Consider the following 18200-nt stretch of genomic DNA (forward strand, 5'->3'; position numbering starts at 1 on the left):
GCCGCAGTTGAAGTCCGGGTCCATCTCACTTTGTTTTCTTGTTCCATTACCACAACACAAAGAACACCTACAAAATGGCCGCAGTAACACAAGCAGCAGCATTGGCCGAGAGGGCTATTGGTCACGGCGACAACGCTATCACTGCCCAAGACGTCACCAACCCTGGAAACGACAGAGAAAAGTACGGCGACCCGAATGAGACCATGAAGGCTTTGACCTGGGAGGGCAAGAACACAGTCAAGGTCATCGAGTGCCCCAAGCCCAAGCTCATCGAGCCTCGCGATGTCATCCTCAAGATCACTGGCAGCACTGTCTGCGGTTCGGACCTCCACCTGCTACACGGTTCAGTTGTCGAGCTTGAGAAGGGTGACATCCTCGGTCACGAGTTCTGCGGTATCATCGACCAGGTCGGTTCGGAAGTCAAGAACCACAAGGTCGGTGACCGCGTGGTTGCCTCTTTCCAGATTGCCTGCGGAGACGTAAGTCAAAGTTGTTTCCTCCTATGGAACCACACCATACTGACATTGTTGCACAGTGCATGTACTGCAAGAAGAAGCTGTCGTCCCAGTGCGAGAAGACAAACTCCAACACCATCGAGAATGCCATGTACGGTGGTCGCACTGCCGGTATGTTCGGCTACTCACACTTCACTGGTGGTTTCGCTGGTGGCCAGGCCGAGTACACCCGTGTGCCTTGCGGCGATGTCAATCTGCTTCACCTTCCCGACGATGTCCCTGATGAGAAGGGTCTCTACTTGTCCGATGTTGTCAGCACCAGCTGGAACTGTGTCGTTGACACTGGTGTCAAGGAGGGTGACGTCGTTGCCATCTGGGGAGCCGGTCCCATCGGTCAGATGTGTATTGACTTCTCCTTCATGAACGGTGCAAAGCGCGTCATTGTCATCGACCAGAACTGGCGTCTCGACTACTGCAAGTCCAAGTACCCCAACATCGAGACCATCGACTTCTCCAACCTCCCCAAGGGTGAGACTGTTGTCAGCACTCTCAAGAAGATGGAGCACGGTGGTCCCGATGTCGCTTTGGAATGTGTTGCTGGAGAGTACCCCAAGAGCTGGGCTCACACCATCGAACTCATGGCCGGTCTCGAAACCGACACTCCCGAGATTATCAACGAGATGATTGAGAGTGTCAAGAACTACGGCCGTTGCGGTATCACTGGAGTCTACGTCGGCTACGTAAGTCACCCTCATCCTTGTCATATATTAACGTGAGACTAACTCTACCACAGACCAACCACTTCAACATTGGCTCGTTGATGGAGCGCGGTATCCGCTTGATCGGCAACGGACAGGCACCTGTCCACCTCTACTGGGAGAAGCTTCTTAAGATGATCCAAGAAGGCAAGATCGACCCTCTGAAGATGGTTACACACCGTGTTCGCATGGAGGACCTCGACAAGGTCTACTACAAGTTCGATAAGAAGGAGGATGGCATGCAGAAGGTCTACGTTGAGACCAAGTTCTCGCAACCCGCTTGCGCTGGCAGCCCTGCTTTGACGACATACTAAAAACCCCGAGGCGGTGTGGAATTATGCTCACCACCTTGATGAAGTTGACGACGACCATGGATATACCTTTTTGTTGGCACGTTTTGGAAATGAAATGAATTGGGCTCGAAAGTGTTGCGGCCTGACAGGGTCTGCACACGAGCTGGGGGTGGGATTGTGACGCCTTAGGCGTTCTGTTTCATCTTCTTGAATCAAACTATACCATAATGTTCATACCCCTAAACATAAATTCGAGACATTCAGATGTTTTGCCAGAAGAATTTGAATCAGCTTCGTGATGCTTTTGTCGATGTTGACGTCTTGCAGGGTCTTGTGCGATAAAGTTGACACCGTTCCGGGGAGCCTCAACACGGAACTTCGTACTCTCAAAAGGCCCGACCTCACCGCCGTTCTCGAAGTTTTTCTTTGGTCGCCTTGTGGATTCTTCACACTGTCAGGATGGTGAAACGAACGGTGAACGACGACGATCATCATTCGCGACTCACGCCCAGCGCGCCGAGTCGCGGGTGAGAAGAAAACAATGCTTGGACCGAGCTTGGAATCAGGGCTCCCCAACGCAGCAGCAGCAGCAGCAGCAGCGACGACATCGCGCGAAGACACAGTGTATATAAGAGCATAGGCCTCGAGTTTCTGAAGAACAGTCTTTCCAGTACTTCAATCACGACTTTACGACCTTCTTTCAGAAACCTATACCACATCATGGCCGTCCGTATTCCAGCCAGCCTGCACCGTAGCGGTCTTCGCCCTTATCTCGCAGAATTCGTTGGCACTCTTCTGCTCATTCTTATCGGTGACGGTGTTGTTGCCCAAGCTGTTCTTACAGACTTTTACTACGCCAACTTCCTTTCCGTCAACTTGGCCTGGGCCTCTGCTGTCGCTCTCTCCTGCTATGTCGGCGCCGCCGTGAACCCTGCCATCACTCTTGCCTCTGCCATTATCCGCCCTACCAAGCAACAATGGGCTCAACTTCCTGGAAAGGTGGCCGCTCAGTTCCTCGGTGCCTTCGTTGGTGCTGCTTTGGTCTACTTGCAGTACAGATCTGCCATCAAGGCTTGGGACCCTGAGTTTACTGTTCCTGGTGGTTCTATCTTGTCGCCTCAAGGTCACCACTCTGCTGGTATCTTCGCTACCTACCCTGCTGCCCACTTCGGTTCCAACTGGGAGGCTGCCATCACCGAGTTCCTTGGTGCTTCTCTTCTCGCCTTTGGTGCTTCTGCAGTTGCCGATCCCAAGAACGAGGGTCTCAAGGCTCCTCAATTCATGATGTTTGCTTTGATGGTCGCTATTGGTGCTTCCATGGGATGGCAAACTGGTTACGTGAGTATTCTGCAGATCAGATGTTAATATATCGTTTACTAATATAACTCATAGGCCGTCAACCCTGCTCGCGACTTTGGTCCTCGTCTTTTCTCTGCCATTGTCTACGGCCGCGAGGTCTTCTCTGCCAAGGGCTTCTACTTTGTTGTCCCTCTCTTCGTCCCTATCTTTGGCGCTATCGCCGGAGCTGGTATCTACGATGCTTTCATGTTCGAGGGCGAGGGTTCCGCAGTCGCTGATGCCTTGGACGCCGCCGAGGGCCATGATGGTCGTATCAGCCTGGACTAAGCGCTCACTATTACTTGCTTGAAAGATGTTGAGGTTCTGTCAGCAACGAGTCGTGCTGGAAGCTGAATTGGAGCTATGGATCTGACGTATTATAGTGGAAATGTCTGATGGCATATTCGATGTTATGGACTTCATGATGTTTTGACATGTGGAGATGATGACGGTGAGATTGGGTGGACTCATTGTATATATATTGTTGTTAGAGTTCACCTACGCGTATATGAGATGCTTTACAACTTTTTGCTTCAACTTCATCTTTCCCTGTTTGGACCACGGAGGTTAGAAATGGGCTGGTAGCTCTTGGTAAATTTGTTGTTCGGAAGATGCATGAGAACGGACCCTGCGACTTTCAAGCGCCGCCGAGGTTTAACCTTGGCGTTCGAGAATATCCTCAAAATAGGCAAGAGCATGCGGCCAACGTTCTTCCACCAACTACCTTACTTCCTTCCTTGGCATTATGTCAAGGAGGAGCTCCACAGTTGAAGAAGGGGCACCGACGCCTCAAGATATTCGCTCTTGCCTTGGAAGTCTTGCTATGACTGCTTGTCGTACGAGGCTTTCGCGATCAATGGAGTTGCCTGGAACAAGACGCTGGACTTAACTCAAGACGATTCTCAATTTGACAGGCTGTGTCGCGCATTGACTTTGTCTCCATGGCATCGATCCTATCCCGAGTATCTGGTTCACTAACTCCAACATCCAGCTCCTTCGTGGCTTGGTATAGCCGGCCAGTTGCAGATGCAATAGGGAGAACTCGTATATGGCCGCATGATCATCTCTGACATACGCACGAAACATCCGTATTATGGGTAAGAGAAGTAGATCTAGTCGGTTTCCGGCAATATCTATGCTGGAGTAAGATCGGTCTTGCATTCCTACTGGCTTGGTTGCATGTAACAAGAGGCTTGGGAGCATCAGCGCCAACCATGGACGATTTTCCGCCTTGTTCGCGGTGCGGAGATCTTGTGTTACCATAGTACGGCTCGAGGTTGGTTTCGATTTTGCACTCTTTCTTTGATGTAGGGGTGCTCTGTCTTGTCTTCCTGTATACCACTCTTTTTCTCAAAAATGTCAGAAGCAGCATACCATCTCATCTCCTCCCATGAGAAACGTCACACGACCAGGCGATCTAGGATCCTCACCACATTTACATCGTCAGCTACTCTTCTTACTGCAGTTTCTTTCGCCTTCGTATATCTGACTGCCATCTTTTACACCCGCTCTATTGCCTACCGAGACCCGACATCAGCGTTCTTCGACCCTCATCGTGGATATATACCCTCGTACTCTGCAGTGCGACAAGATCAGGCCGAAGCCTTCATTTTCGCTTCTAAGACAGACTTGACAAGAACAAGACCGAAGGAACAGACGCATCAAAAAAAGTTCTGTGTGGGTATACCCTCGGTCGCAAGGAATGGAACAACATACCTACGATCCGCAGTGGGGTCGCTACTAGATGGTCTATCAGAGCAAGAACGTAATGACATACATCTGGTGGTCTTTATCGCCCAGATAGACCCTTCCGTACACTTCGCTTTCAAGGAGAACTGGCTTCACAATCTTACGGATGAAGTACTGTTATACGATTTACCGAAGAAAGAAATGGAGCATGTCATTGAACTGGAACAGACTGGTAACTCAAGAGAAAAAGGACTCTACGATTACACCTATCTGCTCAAAACTTGCTACGCGCAAGGCGCCGACCACATCGCAATGTTCGAAGACGATACCGTGGCATTGGACGGCTGGTACCATCGCACCATCAATGGACTAGACATAGCAGAAAAGCAAACAGCATTGCGAAAGGCTTCCCTAGACTGTAAGTGAAATCATGTCACTCTTGAGCTCAGTATCACTGACTTCCCTCACTCAAGTCCTCTACCTACGCCTCTTCTACACCGAAGAATTCCTCGGCTGGAACAGCGAAGAGTGGAAAACCTATCTCTTCTGGTCTTCAATTGTCACAGCAGCTGTAGCCACATCTCTCGCATCAATCCGCTTGATCTCCCGCACAGCAAAGAAGGCAATGACGCCGAAGTTGTTAGTAGCGGTGTTCGCTATATACCTACCCCTCAGCATCCTTCTCTTCTTCGCCGCCGGTCGAGTGACAGTGCTCCCTCTCCCGAATGGCGTCAACGAGATGCCTCGCTATGGCTGCTGCAGCCAAGGCCTTGTTTTCCCACGAGACTCTGCAAAACTCATCATCGACTTTTTCGAGGAGAGAACGTTGGGTTATGTGGATATGTTGATAGAGGAATATGCGGACGCTCATGCAAGTACAAGGTGGGCGTTGACGCCGAGCGTAATACAACATGTTGGCAGGAAGAGCTCAAAGGGTGACGATTACGGTGAAGCGTCAAAATACAAGATGACTGTTGCGGAAACATTGTGGAATTTTGGTTTCGAGGAGAACGATGTTGGTGAGTTGAGGAGGGAGCATCTGGATGCTATTGGAAGACATAGCTCTTGATCTATACATGACGAAGTTTTTTTTTCTGACACATGTTTAGTTCATTGGTGAACTGAATCGTGAGCCATCAATGGTTGTGGGTAGATGGAATGGTGGGGAGAAAAGCTGAGCCGAAGCACAGGGATGAAATGTGGCAAGCCACCATGATGGAGGTAAACACGACATTTCAACCCTTTGCTTGACTTCTCATCAACACCCAAGCCTTTGAATCCTTGTTATTCCATCGCTTGGAATATCTGAAGACACTGCTCCAATCATGAAATCGGCCGTGATTGGATTCGGTGAGATGGAGATGTCTTCATCAAATGCATCGGTTGGAGATCCAAGGACCCCTTCGAAGCCTGGCAACAATAGTGGACAGGACCGAATCAATGAAAGCAGCACCATACATGAAAGCCAAGAAGGCAGTCGACGAAATACGCTCCGTCTCGATACACAGTTGTCAGGACCTCCCGAGCCTGGTACCCGACGAGTCTCGCCAACTGGGACGATCGGTGCATCGTCCGTTTCGTCCACATCCAGCCATAGTCGTCAAGACTCGTCCGCATCTTACACGCCTCTGCGTAGTGCCAGAGGATCACTGTCTCTAGGCGTAAGATAATGGCCGAGTAAACATGAAGAGTAAAGTGCTGACACCAGACAAGGGTACTGCACATCATTCCGTCTTGTCTCGAAGATCGTCTCTTTCTCAATCCGGCATCAGCAGAGAGGCATGGGCACTGCCACTCGCAAACACCGATTCTCTCATTCTGGTGCCAGATGCTGTGGCCACCAGATCACCCTTGTGTGCACAGACAAACGCTGAGTATCCAGAGATAACGGAAGCAAGAACGCCACAGAGGGGAGGACAATGTCGGCCAACGCTTCGTCGTCAAAGGAAGTCCTCTCGACAGCGTGAACTCCGCAACACAGCAATACTGGTCGGGATACTATGTGTCTTGCTAGTCACAGCATTGAGCATGTGTAAGTAGTCAGTCCTTTTGGACCAGTGATATGACTGACGAGCGACAGATATTGCAATGGCCCTGCCAAAGGTCAAAGATATACCAGCCAGTATACACGTTTTCATAATCGGCACATTCGTCCTGCTCCTAGCACTCATCATCCTCTTCTCCTACCGCTTCCACAAAGCCTTGAAGAGACACAAGATTGAGAGAAGGCAGGGCCTAGCTGGCAGACATAGACGTTCGCGAACTGTGCGTCCGACAGAGACAGAAGAGAGCTTGATACCGAATAGCCCGATCATGGTACAATATGAAGCCGACGATGATGTTGAGAGGCCAGAGCACGAGTCGCCGGCCAATATCAGACCCCCACCACCAGCGTATGGAAGGTGGAGAGGTAGTTATCGGATGGATCCAGAGCTGTTACATTGGAGACGTGTGGGCGATGCTGAAGAGGACGAGCAGCGGAGTAGTGTTGATACGGCGCCGCCGATGTATGCCTCGCCGCTTAGGTCAAACCGGCCTGAAGGTGTCAGGAGACAGGATGAAGTCGTGGGCTCGACGGAGATGGTCGAAGTCGGCCGGGCATATTAGCTTCTCCTTGATGATGACTTACGAAATATTGCTTAGACTGTCTGTTGTATCAAGTCCTTTCGAAAGCGATATGGTTGGAAGTGTTACATGAGTCTGTGCATTTGAGCATCTCCGTGATACGAAGCATATTCGAGCTCTCTCCCATGAGAACGACCACATGGAAATATTCACACTGAATTCACATGCAAAAAACGTTTGGGTTGCATCACATGAAGGTGTCGGAGAAAGGTACGGAGAAGAGAGAGTGTGTGTGCTAGAGGAGTTGGTGCCGTCATTGCCAAGAGATTCACATGCCCTGTCCGGTGCCTCGGCTCCCCGGATTCGGTATGCATGCAAGTGTTGACAAGCTGAAGCGCTCCTTCTCCCTGATGACTTGATATACCGACTTGCTCGATTCCTCACTACAACAACAGCCTGCCGATACCCAGATCTGCACTCTCCAGCTCAAACACTCATCTCCGACGCAAGGCCAAACACCACAATGTCGATCAAAGACTGTAGGCCTCACATCTCCGGTCTCCTCACACCACAAGACCAAAGACTGACCACAATATACAGCCAACTTCCCGTCCTCCGCCGCTTTCGACGCCATCAACGCAGCCCTATCCGACGACACCGAGCGCAAAGACGCCATCAAAAAAGGCGGTGCCATCTTCGCCTTCACCCTCAAGAACAGCAACGGCGCACAAGAGAGCTGGCACATTGATCTAAAAGACACAGGCAAAGCCGGCAAGGGCACCGCTCCCGATGGGAAGAAGTCTGCCGGTAAGAGACAATACACAAGTTCCACCTGCTGCTGCAGGATGAAGCAAAAGGCATCGACGCTGATACAATACAACAGTCACACTATCACTCAGTGATGCGGATTTCGGCAAGCTGGTCAAGGGTGAAGCGAATGCGCAGAAGTTGTTCATGAGTGGAAAGCTCAAGGTTAAGGGAGATGTCATGAAGGCTACCAAGATGGAGCCGATTTTCAAAAAGGTCCAGACAAAGGCAAAGCTTTGAGCTTGGTCGTGCTTGATAATGGATGGGATAGTGTTGTTTTGCTTCTAAAGTCGGATACCATGGGAATGACAACCATAATGCAGAGTTGATTTGTGTGACATAATGCTGCTGAGATATGATCTTGATGCCATCGGAAACGTCGAAGTGATGGACGTCAATTCTCGGACTATGTACAGATAATGTCGTAGAGGGAGTTGGCAGTGCATTGATGAAGAGGTACTGCCTGTATAACCTGCCAATCCTTTTCTGCAAGACGCCTACGTTGTGGGTTAGCTTGAGGCAGAGACAATTCAATGTCGGCGCGTGACAATACCCACCATCAAGGTCATTGGAGCCTTACAACAACTTGCTCTTCAGAAGCATGGACATCCCTCATCGCGGCTTGCTAGCAATCTCCTTGACAGCATCGATATCGTTGACACCAAGTGCTCTGATCTCAGCCAGGATTTGTCTTTGGCGTTCACTTTGCTTCTCGGCCATGTAAAGTCCAATTGCCGAAGGGATCATGGTCACGGGGAAGGGCTTGTTCCATTTGGACGTCAGGACAGCGTCTGCAGGGGTAAGGTATCAGCCAAGATTGAAGAAGTGGTTCCAAGAGCGTTGAATACCTCTTATCCGTGTCCAGGCAGACATGTTGTAGAGTTTGTCCGTGAGCAAGTCTTGAATTTCTTAGTTGTACAAAGTTGAGCTGGGTCTGTTTCTCCAAGCAATAGTCTCAATGGCAAGTGACTAGGCTGGTATACGCGATGTGATGCAGGCAGAAGGAGAGGACGTTTGGCATGTCGTCCACCTACGGACCGATCGCTAGCGCGATTTCGGCTATCGTTCTGGCTTCAGTCGGGCGTCCGGACCGTGTACATTTTGATGATCCCCAGATCTTCCACCACATCTCTCTTATCATACTTTGATGCGGGGTGCTTGGGATGACTCCTGCTGATCATTCTTAAGCCTCCAGAGATTACAAAGCGACGCTATCGACTTGGTGAGATTGCAGCCTGTAAAGGCGCTTGAGGGTTTTGAGTCACCGCTCCGTGTACGGTATGTCCACACGAGAGGCTTTCATGAATGATGTCGAGCGAGCCGTTGCTTCGTAGCAATGTCCCCCGAAAGAACAACGGCTAACACGGAATCGAGTAAGCCCATCGAGTAACAGATGATAAAGGTCCCCGACGGCCAAGGCCGGTGTGGGTATGAAAAATGTGGAGGTGGAGGGGAGGAAATGATGTTTTCCGACGGAAAAGTCGTTGCGGAAAAGTTTCTTCTCCATTGAAGCAAGCCACAGCCGTCCGCAAACGGCAGAGGAAACAAAGAACTCGTGGGGAAAGTCGTTTCTGTTGCTGGCGGAAACCAATCGGAGACGCACCTCTTACAGGATGTCTGCGATACCGCACGGGGTTGAGCATGTAGAAATTCTTTCTTTGAAATCACATCTTGTAAGGCTGATCTCGCGATCTGTAAGCGTTGTCATGCGATAGGTCATGAACAGTTTGCTGATGCGAGAGCCACGCAATGAACCTAGTGCAAACCGCCGGCAGCACCTCCTGTTGGTGGTCACCATTGACTAATCTTCGGGCTATACCTACTGTTAGAGGTCTTGTTGAGAAGTGCTTTCCTTTATGTGCCTAGCGGACAAGGCCACGCTCGTGAGCCAAAACAAAAGGCGGTAATGAAACTTTGCATCGGCGTGAGAAGATGAAGGACGAAAACTACTCCTGTGATTCTCCATTCCATCAAGAAAAGCAGAGTCAGCAAGCGGTAAACTGGTAACCTGGTTATTGGCAGGCAGCAAGGTCTAAGGGGTTTCGAGGCCGGGGAACATTAGCGGAAAGGACGGCCGATCAGACTTTCCCCGGGGCATTTGTCGTCAAGAAGGGCGCGGCGTCCACCCGCATCGGGCTAGGGCATCTTACACCTTCTTGCGCCTTTCATGTCGAAGACAGGGCGCGAGTGATCGAACAGGGCGTGGCATGCGATCGGGAAATGGTGAGTCAAAAATTTGTCGGTGGAAACACATCACATAAGTAAACATGTGCTCTCTCGTCAAGGTAGATCCACATACTCGCTTTTCACTTTCCATCGCTCTTTGCCTTCCTGGTTAAGCAAGCAAAATCTGTACCTATATATTTGTACCACAGCTACATACAGAAACTATCCCCGCACCTCGAGACTCCCATTGGTTGCCATTCCTCCGGCTGATTGCTTGTCGTATCTCGACTCCAACATCATGTCTTCCGCTTCATCTTGTGCATCATCTCATGGTGCCATGGCTTCCAGATTGCGCACGCTAGCTCTGGGAGCGAAGCCTCACATCAACATTGTCCTTGACAATGAACGTTCATCATACTCAACTTTAGATAAGCTTTCCGGCAAGGTCGAGATCGCCGTTTCTCACAGCACGAGGTTTGACGACATTGAGATTCAATTTATCGGTATGATTTACAGCACTACTCCACTTCCACACGGTAACTAATCTTCTGCCAGGTACTACCAAGACGTTCTTGGAGAAGATGGCAACTACGCCTGGTCTGTCTGGAGGCATGTCAGCCTTTCACCAGTTCTTGAAACTCCGTCAGCCAATTCAAGACTCATGCTACCCTCAACCAAGGATTCTTGAGCCAGGTCGAACTTATGAGTTTCCATTCCTTTTCGTCGTCCCTCAGCACTTACTTCCCCGTGTCTGCCGACATGAAGTACACCACGAATCAGTCCGCGATTGCCATCTACAACTTCCACCAAGCTTGGGTACCATCACCAAGCACGACGACCTGGGCCCGGATATGGCCAAGATCCAATACCAGATTGCTGCTCGCATCACCGCAGCCAACGACATCGATAATACACAGAAGAACTTAGCCACAAAAATGAAGACAATCCACATCATCCCTACCGTCGAGGAGCAACCACCAGTCAATATTCTCGGTCCTGACAGCGACTACATGTTGAGAACCGAGAAGTCCATCAAGAAGGGTGTCTTCAAGGGCAAACTTGGCACTTTGGTCATTGAAGCCGAGCAACCAAGATCACTTCGCCTTCCAAAGCTATACGACCCCGAGCAGACGACCGTCAGCACAGTGACCACTATCAAACTCCGATTTGACCCAGTCGACGCAAAATCGCAACCACCTCGCCTTGGAAGCTTGAGCAGCAAACTGAAGGTTTCTACATGGTATGCAACTGGCGCTCGTATGGATATTCCCAAAAAGAAGGACAGTATCTTCGACCACCGTCAAGGTTTGCACTCGGTCAGCATCCCGCTGTCTTCACGCTGCATGGGCTCAGTAGAATGGACATCGCGAAAGGAATCTGCTTTGGAAGAGGAATGGCTTGCTCGTCGGGACTCTGCCCTTTCGCACCAAGAGGTTCCAAAATACCCCAGCCCAAGCACAAACTACAAAGGCCACGGCTTCTGGACAGCGGAAATCGTGGTCCCGGTCGCACTCCCCAAGGACAAGCACTTTGTACCCACATTCCACAGCTGCCTTACATCACGCACATATTCGCTTAACCTCTCATTGGGTATTCACTCGGCTGGTGTTGGCTTCCCTTCTGTTGATTTGAAGCTTCCTCTCCAGATCTCAGCAGAGGGCAAAGGCGAATCGGACATCCAATCAAGGAACTCGTTGACTGTTGAGGAACAGTTGGAGGAGATGAGAGTCGAGGAAGAACTTCTTGCCACAGAACACAGAGGCAGCTGGTCATACAACGACCTCGAAACACCAGAGTTCTCAGATCTACCTCCAGAGTACGAGGCATATCGGAGACCCATTGTTGGTGTTGCCGGTTAGATAGGAGCAGGACATGAGAAATAAAATGGGATCAGGGAATGGTTTGCTTCGGCGTTGGGTATGGCTTTGCTTGGACTTTCTTTTTCGGTTTTTTAACATACCCGCACCGTCGATGGATGGATGAATGAGGCATGATTGCTCTCTTTTTGCTTTTCTGCGCAATAAATAATCAATAACGACACGCATTTTACTCCCTTACTCGCTCTCCTATTTGACACGTGATGTCAATTCGCACATGGAGAACTCTGCACTCATCTCGCGTTTTGCAGTTCTGCTTTTCTTGAGCAGGAGCATGCCGCGACCTTGAGTGTCGGTTGGTCGTGTTGTTGCGATTTCGCAAGTCTCGGTGATGGTAAAACTTTGCCGAAGACGCGCGAATTCGAGCATTCTGTTCGGCAAAGCTCGCAATCCACCGAGCAGAGTTTCAAAGTCCAATGGGCGCGAGTTCAAGATTGCATCACGAAATGCCATTCCTAATGATGCCGTCCGCCCACCACCAATCTTTTGTAGAAGTACGCGGAAGATAACATGAAGGTGGCTGTTCTGGTGGTGGGTTTGAGCTCGAGCTTTGACCAATACTCGATCGCTAGACCAAGACTTCTGGCCTGATGTGTCAAGCAGACCGGGTCGCCCTGTAAGCAAGCAGTTCAGGTCAACAGATGCTCGATGCACTCGACACATAACTACTGCTGCAGGTAACGATGGCTTGGGTGGTTGTTCAGTCTTACCAGATATCAGTGTGAAATTGAGAAACGCTTCTCCGATCCCTGTCGGCATCTATGATCGTTTTTGTGTAGAATCACTGTGAGTTTGCAAAGCTCGCTGCAAGACCATGCGACAACGGACGGTCTTTGTTGCAGGATGTTGGTAGATACAAAAACATCATGGAGTCTAGATTTGGCGTGGAACTTCAGACTTTCAGAGCTATGACTTCGATATAGATCGAGAGGATATCCTAGTCGGCCTCGAGAGGGAAAATATCCGCATGGAAGTGTGAATAGCATGACCCTGAGTTCTTAACGGCTTTTGTTGAGAACGTGCAGCTTTGGTGGGTGCCACACGCGGAAGGCTCGCGCTCATGTCGCGTCGTTTCTCTCTCGTCTTCTCGTTCCACCTCAAAATGATCTGCATATCGAACCTTGATATCTACGGTAGCATGAGTCTTATCGAGTCGCCTCGAAAGTCTACAGATATGGATCTGCGGTGCTCGTCTTGATAGGGCAACTGGCTATTTAACCGAGGTTAGCCTAAGCTATCGCGATTTCCTTCCTGCGATGTAACCTGACAGATTCTACACCTTGATTCACGACAGCACCAACGTGTCTTTGAAGAAGCGCAATACCATCGACTCTCCAGACTGCATAGGCCAAAGCACTATGAGGGTCAAAATACCACACCCGACCGATGACCGCGCCAGATGCGGAGTTGTCAGTGCAATGATCGAGTGCGTCCGGGCAGACGTGGCAGACATTGAGCAATTCTACAGCTGCAATTTCTCCAACACACGCGTTCGACGTCTGAAAGACTACTTTCGCGATAAGTTGGATGAGCTGACTGGCGTGACCTTTGACCAACTTGATCTGGAGGACCAAACAGATTTTATACTATTGGAGAAATATTTGAATGAACAACTCGATGGTCTCGGTTCTTTCGAAACTTCTCTAGAGGAGCTCAAACCTATCCTTGAACCATTCACATCCAATCTGGTCGATTTGCTTGAGCGGAGGCAAAAAGTCGTGCCGACAACAGGCAGATATGCAGCTGAAGTCCTGTCATCTGCGTGCGGAGAAATGCAAAGGAAGGTTCATGAAATCACGAACAATACATCCAAGACAAGCGATCAAGCAGACCGATTCGTAGCCTATCGTGCGGCGAGCAACCTCGATGAGTTGGAAAGCTTGCTTGAAGAATGGATGACATTCTACAAGGGCTATGATCCCACCTTCACGTGGTGGACGACTGCACCCTATGAAGAGGCACGAAACCAAATGCGACAACTGGCGACTACCGTGAGAGACAAGTTGGTCCGGACGGACGGTGGCTCTACTGCCGACATAGTCGGCCAGCCAGTTGGACGAGCAGGTTTGCTTTCGGCTCTTGATGCTCAGTTTATCGCATACAGCCCTGAGGAGCTAATTCAAATCGCCGATAAGGAGTATGCTTGGTGCGAGCAGGAAATGATCAAGGCATCCGAAGCACTGGATTATGGGCAAGATTGGAAAGCCGCTCTTGAGTATGTCAAGAATCTATTCGTTGAACCTGGCCAACAGATTCATCTTGTTCATGAGCTAGCCGAAGAGGCAGTATCATACGTCAAAGAACACGACATGGTCACGATCCCACTTATCGCCGAGGAATGCTGGAGAACTCTCATGATGACACCAGAGCGACAGAAGGTCAACCCTTTTTTCCTCGGAGGGGAAGATATTATCGTATCGTACCCCACTGACACAATGTCACACGCCGACAAACTCATGTCCATGCGCGGAAACAACAGACCAATGTCGAGAAGCACGGTCTTCCATGAGCTTATTCCTGGCCATCACTTGCAGATGCACATGATCGCTCGATACAGATCTTACCGAAGCCTCTTCACCACGCCATTCTGGATCGAGGGCTGGGCCTTTTACTGGGAGTTCATCCTCTGGGATCGTGGCTTTGCTGGTACTCCGGAAGAGAAGATTGGAATGCTGTTCTGGCGTATGCACCGTTGTGCTCGTATCGTCTTCAGTCTCAAATTTCACCTGAACGAGATGACGCCGCAAGAATGCATTGACTATCTGGTTGAGAAAGTCGGACACGAAAGAGCAACTGCAGAAGGCGAGGTAAGGCGAAGTTTCAATGGAGACTATTCTCCACTCTATCAAGCTGGATATATGCTTGGAGCGCTGCAGATCTATGCCTTGCGAAAGGAGATGGTTGAAGGCGGCGAACTCTCCGAGAAAGAGTTCCATGATCGCATGCTGAGAGAGGGGGAAATGCCCATTGAGATTCTGAGGGCCTTGATGCAGGGACGAAAGCTGCAACCTGGTCACAAAGCAGCATGGAGATTTTATGATCTCTAAGTGATAGACGATCAAAAGTTGGACACAAGACATATGTGCTTCTTCACGGCTGACCTTGACGTAGCTGCAAAACTCGAGCCCAGCATCGAATTCTTGCTTCACTTCAAGGGTTCTAAGCTATCTGTCGAAAGGCAAAATGCTTTTGATAAGTCGACAAATCTCCACTGAGAGCGGCACTTCTCTGCAATCTCCTTGGATAATTATGTTACGACCAAAAACTTTGTGTATCTTGATGGATGTTCAGTAAGGGCCTCATGAGATTGAGAGCTCGGTTCCAGTGCGATCTCTGTACTCTTACAAGCGCGTTACGTGCGTATCATGCCGTAGCTTCGAGAAGGTAGCACGAGGCAAAAAGCTTCGGTATGCTTGATACGACGTTCATGCAATTGCCCCACTAATTACTATATATTGCAGCGCTACCGCCCCCGCACGTCGAGTCGGCCTATCGGCAGGTTGGCCACTTAGGCGTACTCGATATCCTTGATAGTGCTTGCTTCAGCCGTCCGCTATAGAGATAGATAGCATTGTCCAATGAGACACGATGTAACGTCGCATGATGCTATCTCTTGATCCTTCAACCATTCACCAAGACATAAAGTGTCTGCTTCGACTCGATCGTACGTCTACTGCTGTCTTCGGTTACATGCTCTGTCCGGGAACAGGAACGACATGAAGTTCACACAATCCAAAGGGTCCCACGGAGCTGTGGAGGAGGTCTTCGAGGTACCAAAAGGTGCCCCACATGAAGCTCAAGTACTGGGCGAGGTCGAAAAGCTTCATGCAGCGCATCAATTCGACCCCAACCTTCCGGATGCCGAGATACAGGCTCTCGACGAGGCTACGAAGACTGCCAACGTCGAGAAAGCTCTCGCAGTTGACGAAACTTTCACCAAGGAATCACCTTACGAAGCCGTTCGCGCTGCCGTTCGAGACACAGATGGCGAGGAAGTTGCCAACACCATACGAGCATGGCTACTAGGATTCATCTTCGTCACACTTTCAAGCGGTATCAACATGTTTCTGAGCATGCGCAGTCCCGCTATCACCATCCCGACGGTGGTCATACTGTTGGTTGTCTATCCTTGTGGTCAGCTGCTTGCAAAGGTACTTCCGGAAAGGAGATTCACCACATTTGGCATGCAGTGGACGCTAAATCCAGGCCCATTCTCGATCAAGGAGCACACCGTAGTAGTTCTCATGGCCAACGTCACATACGGCTATGCTTACAGTACGGATGCTCTGCTTGCTCTCAAGGCCAAATCGCTATACAACCTTGATATGGGGTGGGGATTTCAACTACTCTTCACGCTGAGCTCCCAGGTCATCGGCATTGCTTTTGCTGGAGTGTTCCGACGCTTTCTCGTATGGCCGGCAGCTCTGATTTGGCCGGCCAACTTCTCTATGACTACCTTGCTGTATGCCCTTCACGACAAGAGGAAATCCGATCCGGCTAAAGCAAACGGATGGCAAATTTCTCAATATCGCTTCTTCGTCTATGTTGCTGTAGGCTCTTTCGCTTACTACTGGATACCAGGTGTCATTTGGCAAGGGCTATCGGTCTTCTCCTTCGTCACATGGATCAGGCCTAATAACGCCACCATCAATCAGCTTTTTGGTGGCTTCACTGGCCTCTCATTGATACCCTTGACATTCGACTGGACGTACGTAACAGCATACCTAGGCGATCCATTGCTTAGTCCGACCTTTTCGCACCTCAACACAATCATTGGGCTAGGAATATTCATGATCATCACAACACTAGGTGAGTCGATATAAGCTCTCCCTGGTACCGCTTACTTTGCAAAAGAGTTGCCGCCTTGGTGCAGTGATCTTATGCACGCAGAAGGTTATGGAGAGCGCGATTGCCTATTCTCATATACTAATAAGTACTAGGCATTTCGTATACTGGCGCTCTATACTCTGAATATCTACCGATCAACACCTCCACGACATTTGATAACACACAATCAAAGTACAATGTGACCAGGATCCTCGGTCCCGGCTACACCTTCGATGTTGAGAAATATCAGAAATACTCACCGATGTTCCTTGCCCCAACTTTTGCACTGAACTATGGTCTGAGTTTCGCCGCACTCATAGCTGCGATTGTCCACACCATCGTGTATCATCGCGGTGAGCTATGGACTCGCCTGCGTCTCGCAAGGAAACAGGAACCACAAGATGTCCATATGCGTCTCATGTCGAAGTATCGCGAAGCTCCGGATTGGTGGTACGCGGTATTATTCGCCATAGCCACTGCATTTGGCCTCGCGACTGTGTTGGGATATTCTTCGCAGTGTCCTTGGTGGGCATACTTTGTGTCCCTGATCATTGCTCTGGTATTTATCATTCCCTGCTGCATGATCCTCGGTATCACCAACATCCAGCTATCGCTCAACGTCATTTCACCCTATCTAGCTGGCTTCATGATTCCTGGTCGTCCCATCGGAGTGATGATTTTCAAGGTCTACAGCACCATTGTTCTCGGACAAGCTCAGACTTACAGTCAAGATCTAAAGTTGGCGCACTACATGAAGATTCCGCCTCGCATCACCTTCTGGTCACAGGTCGTCATGTCATTTTGGGCCTCCATCGTCCAAGTGGCCGTCATGAATTGGACACTCAGCAATATTCCAAACGCCTGTGCTTCGGATCAAGCCTCCCATTTCACCTGCCCCAATGGAAGGACATTCTTCTCGTCAAGCATCACGTGGGGTGTAATCGGTCCTCAGCGTATGTTTGGCCCTGGATCTATCTACGCTGCCTTCAACTGGTTCTGGCTAGTTGGTGCTCTACTGCCAATTACGTTCTATGTGTTGACACGATTCTTCCCGCAAAAGCAATTGCGCTTCTTACACGCACCTGTTATGCTTGGAGCCATGTCTTGGCTGCCACCAGCTACACCTTTATCATTCACATCTTGGGCTATGGTCGGTCTGACGTTCAACTGGTGGATCCGAAGACGCTACAATGGCTGGTGGAGCACCTACAACTATATCACAGCTGCAGCGTTGGACTCTGGGCTCATCATTGCTACTCTTGTGATCTTCTTTGCTATCACACTGCCTGAAGTTTCTGTGCCAGCGTGGTGGGGTAATGTGGGTGTCTTTGAGACTATGGATTCTTTGGGCACTGCGATTCGGAAGACCGTTGCTGATGGCGAGACTTTTGGACCCAAGACTTGGTGATCTTCGTTTGTGGTTGT

General features: G+C 50.0%; 10 protein-coding genes across 10 annotated transcripts; 9 read left to right on the forward strand and 1 right to left on the reverse strand.

Moving 5' to 3' along the window:
• Positions 1-74: 74 nt before the first annotated feature.
• M438DRAFT_291576 (GroES-like protein) lies at positions 75-1676 on the forward strand (the record flags this gene model as incomplete). Its single annotated transcript, XM_029901751.1, has 3 exons — positions 75-479; positions 536-1195; positions 1249-1676. 3 exons carry the CDS (start codon positions 75-77, stop codon positions 1525-1527), a joined length of 1344 nt encoding a protein of 447 aa, XP_029763053.1. The 3' UTR covers positions 1528-1676.
• Positions 1677-1955: 279 nt separating this feature from the next.
• M438DRAFT_395177 (aquaporin-like protein) lies at positions 1956-3296 on the forward strand. The gene is made up of 2 exons (XM_029909198.1): positions 1956-2844; positions 2899-3296. The coding sequence occupies exons 1-2, from the start codon at positions 2227-2229 to the stop codon at positions 3130-3132; spliced, it is 852 nt and encodes a 283-aa protein (XP_029763054.1). The 5' UTR covers positions 1956-2226; the 3' UTR covers positions 3133-3296.
• Positions 3297-3833: 537 nt separating this feature from the next.
• On the forward strand, positions 3834-5718 carry M438DRAFT_343301 (uncharacterized protein). Its single transcript, XM_029904950.1, has 2 exons — positions 3834-4951; positions 5007-5718. The coding sequence occupies exons 1-2, from the start codon at positions 4201-4203 to the stop codon at positions 5600-5602; spliced, it is 1347 nt and encodes a 448-aa protein (XP_029763055.1). The 5' UTR covers positions 3834-4200; the 3' UTR covers positions 5603-5718.
• Positions 5719-5730: 12 nt separating this feature from the next.
• On the forward strand, positions 5731-6715 carry M438DRAFT_158271 (uncharacterized protein). Its single transcript, XM_029899024.1, has 2 exons — positions 5731-6194; positions 6247-6715. Exons 1-2 carry the CDS (start codon positions 5859-5861, stop codon positions 6571-6573), a joined length of 663 nt encoding a protein of 220 aa, XP_029763056.1. The 5' UTR covers positions 5731-5858; the 3' UTR covers positions 6574-6715.
• Positions 6622-7140, forward strand: M438DRAFT_372495 (uncharacterized protein; the record flags this gene model as incomplete). The annotated part of the gene is made up of 1 exon (XM_029908348.1): positions 6622-7140. One exon carries the CDS (start codon positions 6622-6624, stop codon positions 7138-7140), a length of 519 nt encoding a protein of 172 aa, XP_029763057.1.
• A 481-nt stretch (positions 7141-7621) lies between these two features.
• Positions 7622-8145, forward strand: M438DRAFT_332702 (sterol-binding-like protein; the record flags this gene model as incomplete). The annotated part of the gene is made up of 3 exons (XM_029903537.1): positions 7622-7637; positions 7699-7905; positions 7982-8145. 3 exons carry the CDS (start codon positions 7622-7624, stop codon positions 8143-8145), a joined length of 387 nt encoding a protein of 128 aa, XP_029763058.1.
• A 1940-nt stretch (positions 8146-10085) lies between these two features.
• M438DRAFT_313604 (uncharacterized protein) lies at positions 10086-12125 on the forward strand. The gene is made up of 2 exons (XM_029902567.1): positions 10086-10574; positions 10627-12125. The coding sequence occupies exons 1-2, from the start codon at positions 10370-10372 to the stop codon at positions 11928-11930; spliced, it is 1509 nt and encodes a 502-aa protein (XP_029763059.1). The 5' UTR covers positions 10086-10369; the 3' UTR covers positions 11931-12125.
• Positions 12034-12857, reverse strand: M438DRAFT_158324 (uncharacterized protein). The gene is made up of 2 exons (XM_029899025.1): positions 12659-12857; positions 12034-12562 (listed from the first exon to the last, which is right to left on the reverse strand). The coding sequence occupies exons 1-2, from the start codon at positions 12705-12707 to the stop codon at positions 12138-12140; spliced, it is 474 nt and encodes a 157-aa protein (XP_029763060.1). The 5' UTR covers positions 12708-12857; the 3' UTR covers positions 12034-12137.
• A 325-nt stretch (positions 12858-13182) lies between these two features.
• Positions 13183-15437, forward strand: M438DRAFT_343306 (uncharacterized protein). Its single transcript, XM_029904951.1, has one exon. The coding sequence runs from the start codon at positions 13307-13309 to the stop codon at positions 14993-14995; it is 1689 nt and encodes a 562-aa protein (XP_029763061.1). The 5' UTR covers positions 13183-13306; the 3' UTR covers positions 14996-15437.
• Positions 15438-15664: 227 nt separating this feature from the next.
• On the forward strand, positions 15665-18183 carry M438DRAFT_268893 (OPT family small oligopeptide transporter; the record flags this gene model as incomplete). The annotated part of the gene is made up of 2 exons (XM_029900295.1): positions 15665-16757; positions 16889-18183. The coding sequence occupies 2 exons, from the start codon at positions 15665-15667 to the stop codon at positions 18181-18183; spliced, it is 2388 nt and encodes a 795-aa protein (XP_029763062.1).
• Between the last annotated feature and the right edge of the window lie 17 nt (positions 18184-18200).

Source organism: Aureobasidium pullulans (genome assembly GCF_000721785.1).
Source record: "Aureobasidium pullulans EXF-150 unplaced genomic scaffold scaffold_4, whole genome shotgun sequence".
NCBI lineage: Eukaryota > Fungi > Ascomycota > Dothideomycetes > Dothideales > Saccotheciaceae > Aureobasidium > Aureobasidium pullulans.

Coding starts and splice junctions, on each gene's coding strand:
- M438DRAFT_395177 (XM_029909198.1), top strand. CDS start 2,227: ATGGCCGTCCGTATTCCAGCCAGCCTGCACCGTAGCGGTCTTCGCCCT. Junction 2,845..2,898: donor TGGGATGGCAAACTGGTTAC/GTGAGTATTCTG, acceptor TATAACTCATAG/GCCGTCAACCCTGCTCGCGA.
- M438DRAFT_343301 (XM_029904950.1), top strand. CDS start 4,201: ATGTCAGAAGCAGCATACCATCTCATCTCCTCCCATGAGAAACGTCAC. Junction 4,952..5,006: donor GCGAAAGGCTTCCCTAGACT/GTAAGTGAAATC, acceptor CCCTCACTCAAG/TCCTCTACCTACGCCTCTTC.
- M438DRAFT_158271 (XM_029899024.1), top strand. CDS start 5,859: ATGAAATCGGCCGTGATTGGATTCGGTGAGATGGAGATGTCTTCATCA. Junction 6,195..6,246: donor GAGGATCACTGTCTCTAGGC/GTAAGATAATGG, acceptor ACACCAGACAAG/GGTACTGCACATCATTCCGT.
- M438DRAFT_313604 (XM_029902567.1), top strand. CDS start 10,370: ATGTCTTCCGCTTCATCTTGTGCATCATCTCATGGTGCCATGGCTTCC. Junction 10,575..10,626: donor CATTGAGATTCAATTTATCG/GTATGATTTACA, acceptor ATCTTCTGCCAG/GTACTACCAAGACGTTCTTG.
- M438DRAFT_158324 (XM_029899025.1), bottom strand. CDS start 12,707: ATGCCGACAGGGATCGGAGAAGCGTTTCTCAATTTCACACTGATATCT. Junction 12,563..12,658: donor CAATTTCACACTGATATCTG/GTAAGACTGAAC, acceptor GCTTGCTTACAG/GGCGACCCGGTCTGCTTGAC.
- M438DRAFT_343306 (XM_029904951.1), top strand. CDS start 13,307: ATGAGGGTCAAAATACCACACCCGACCGATGACCGCGCCAGATGCGGA.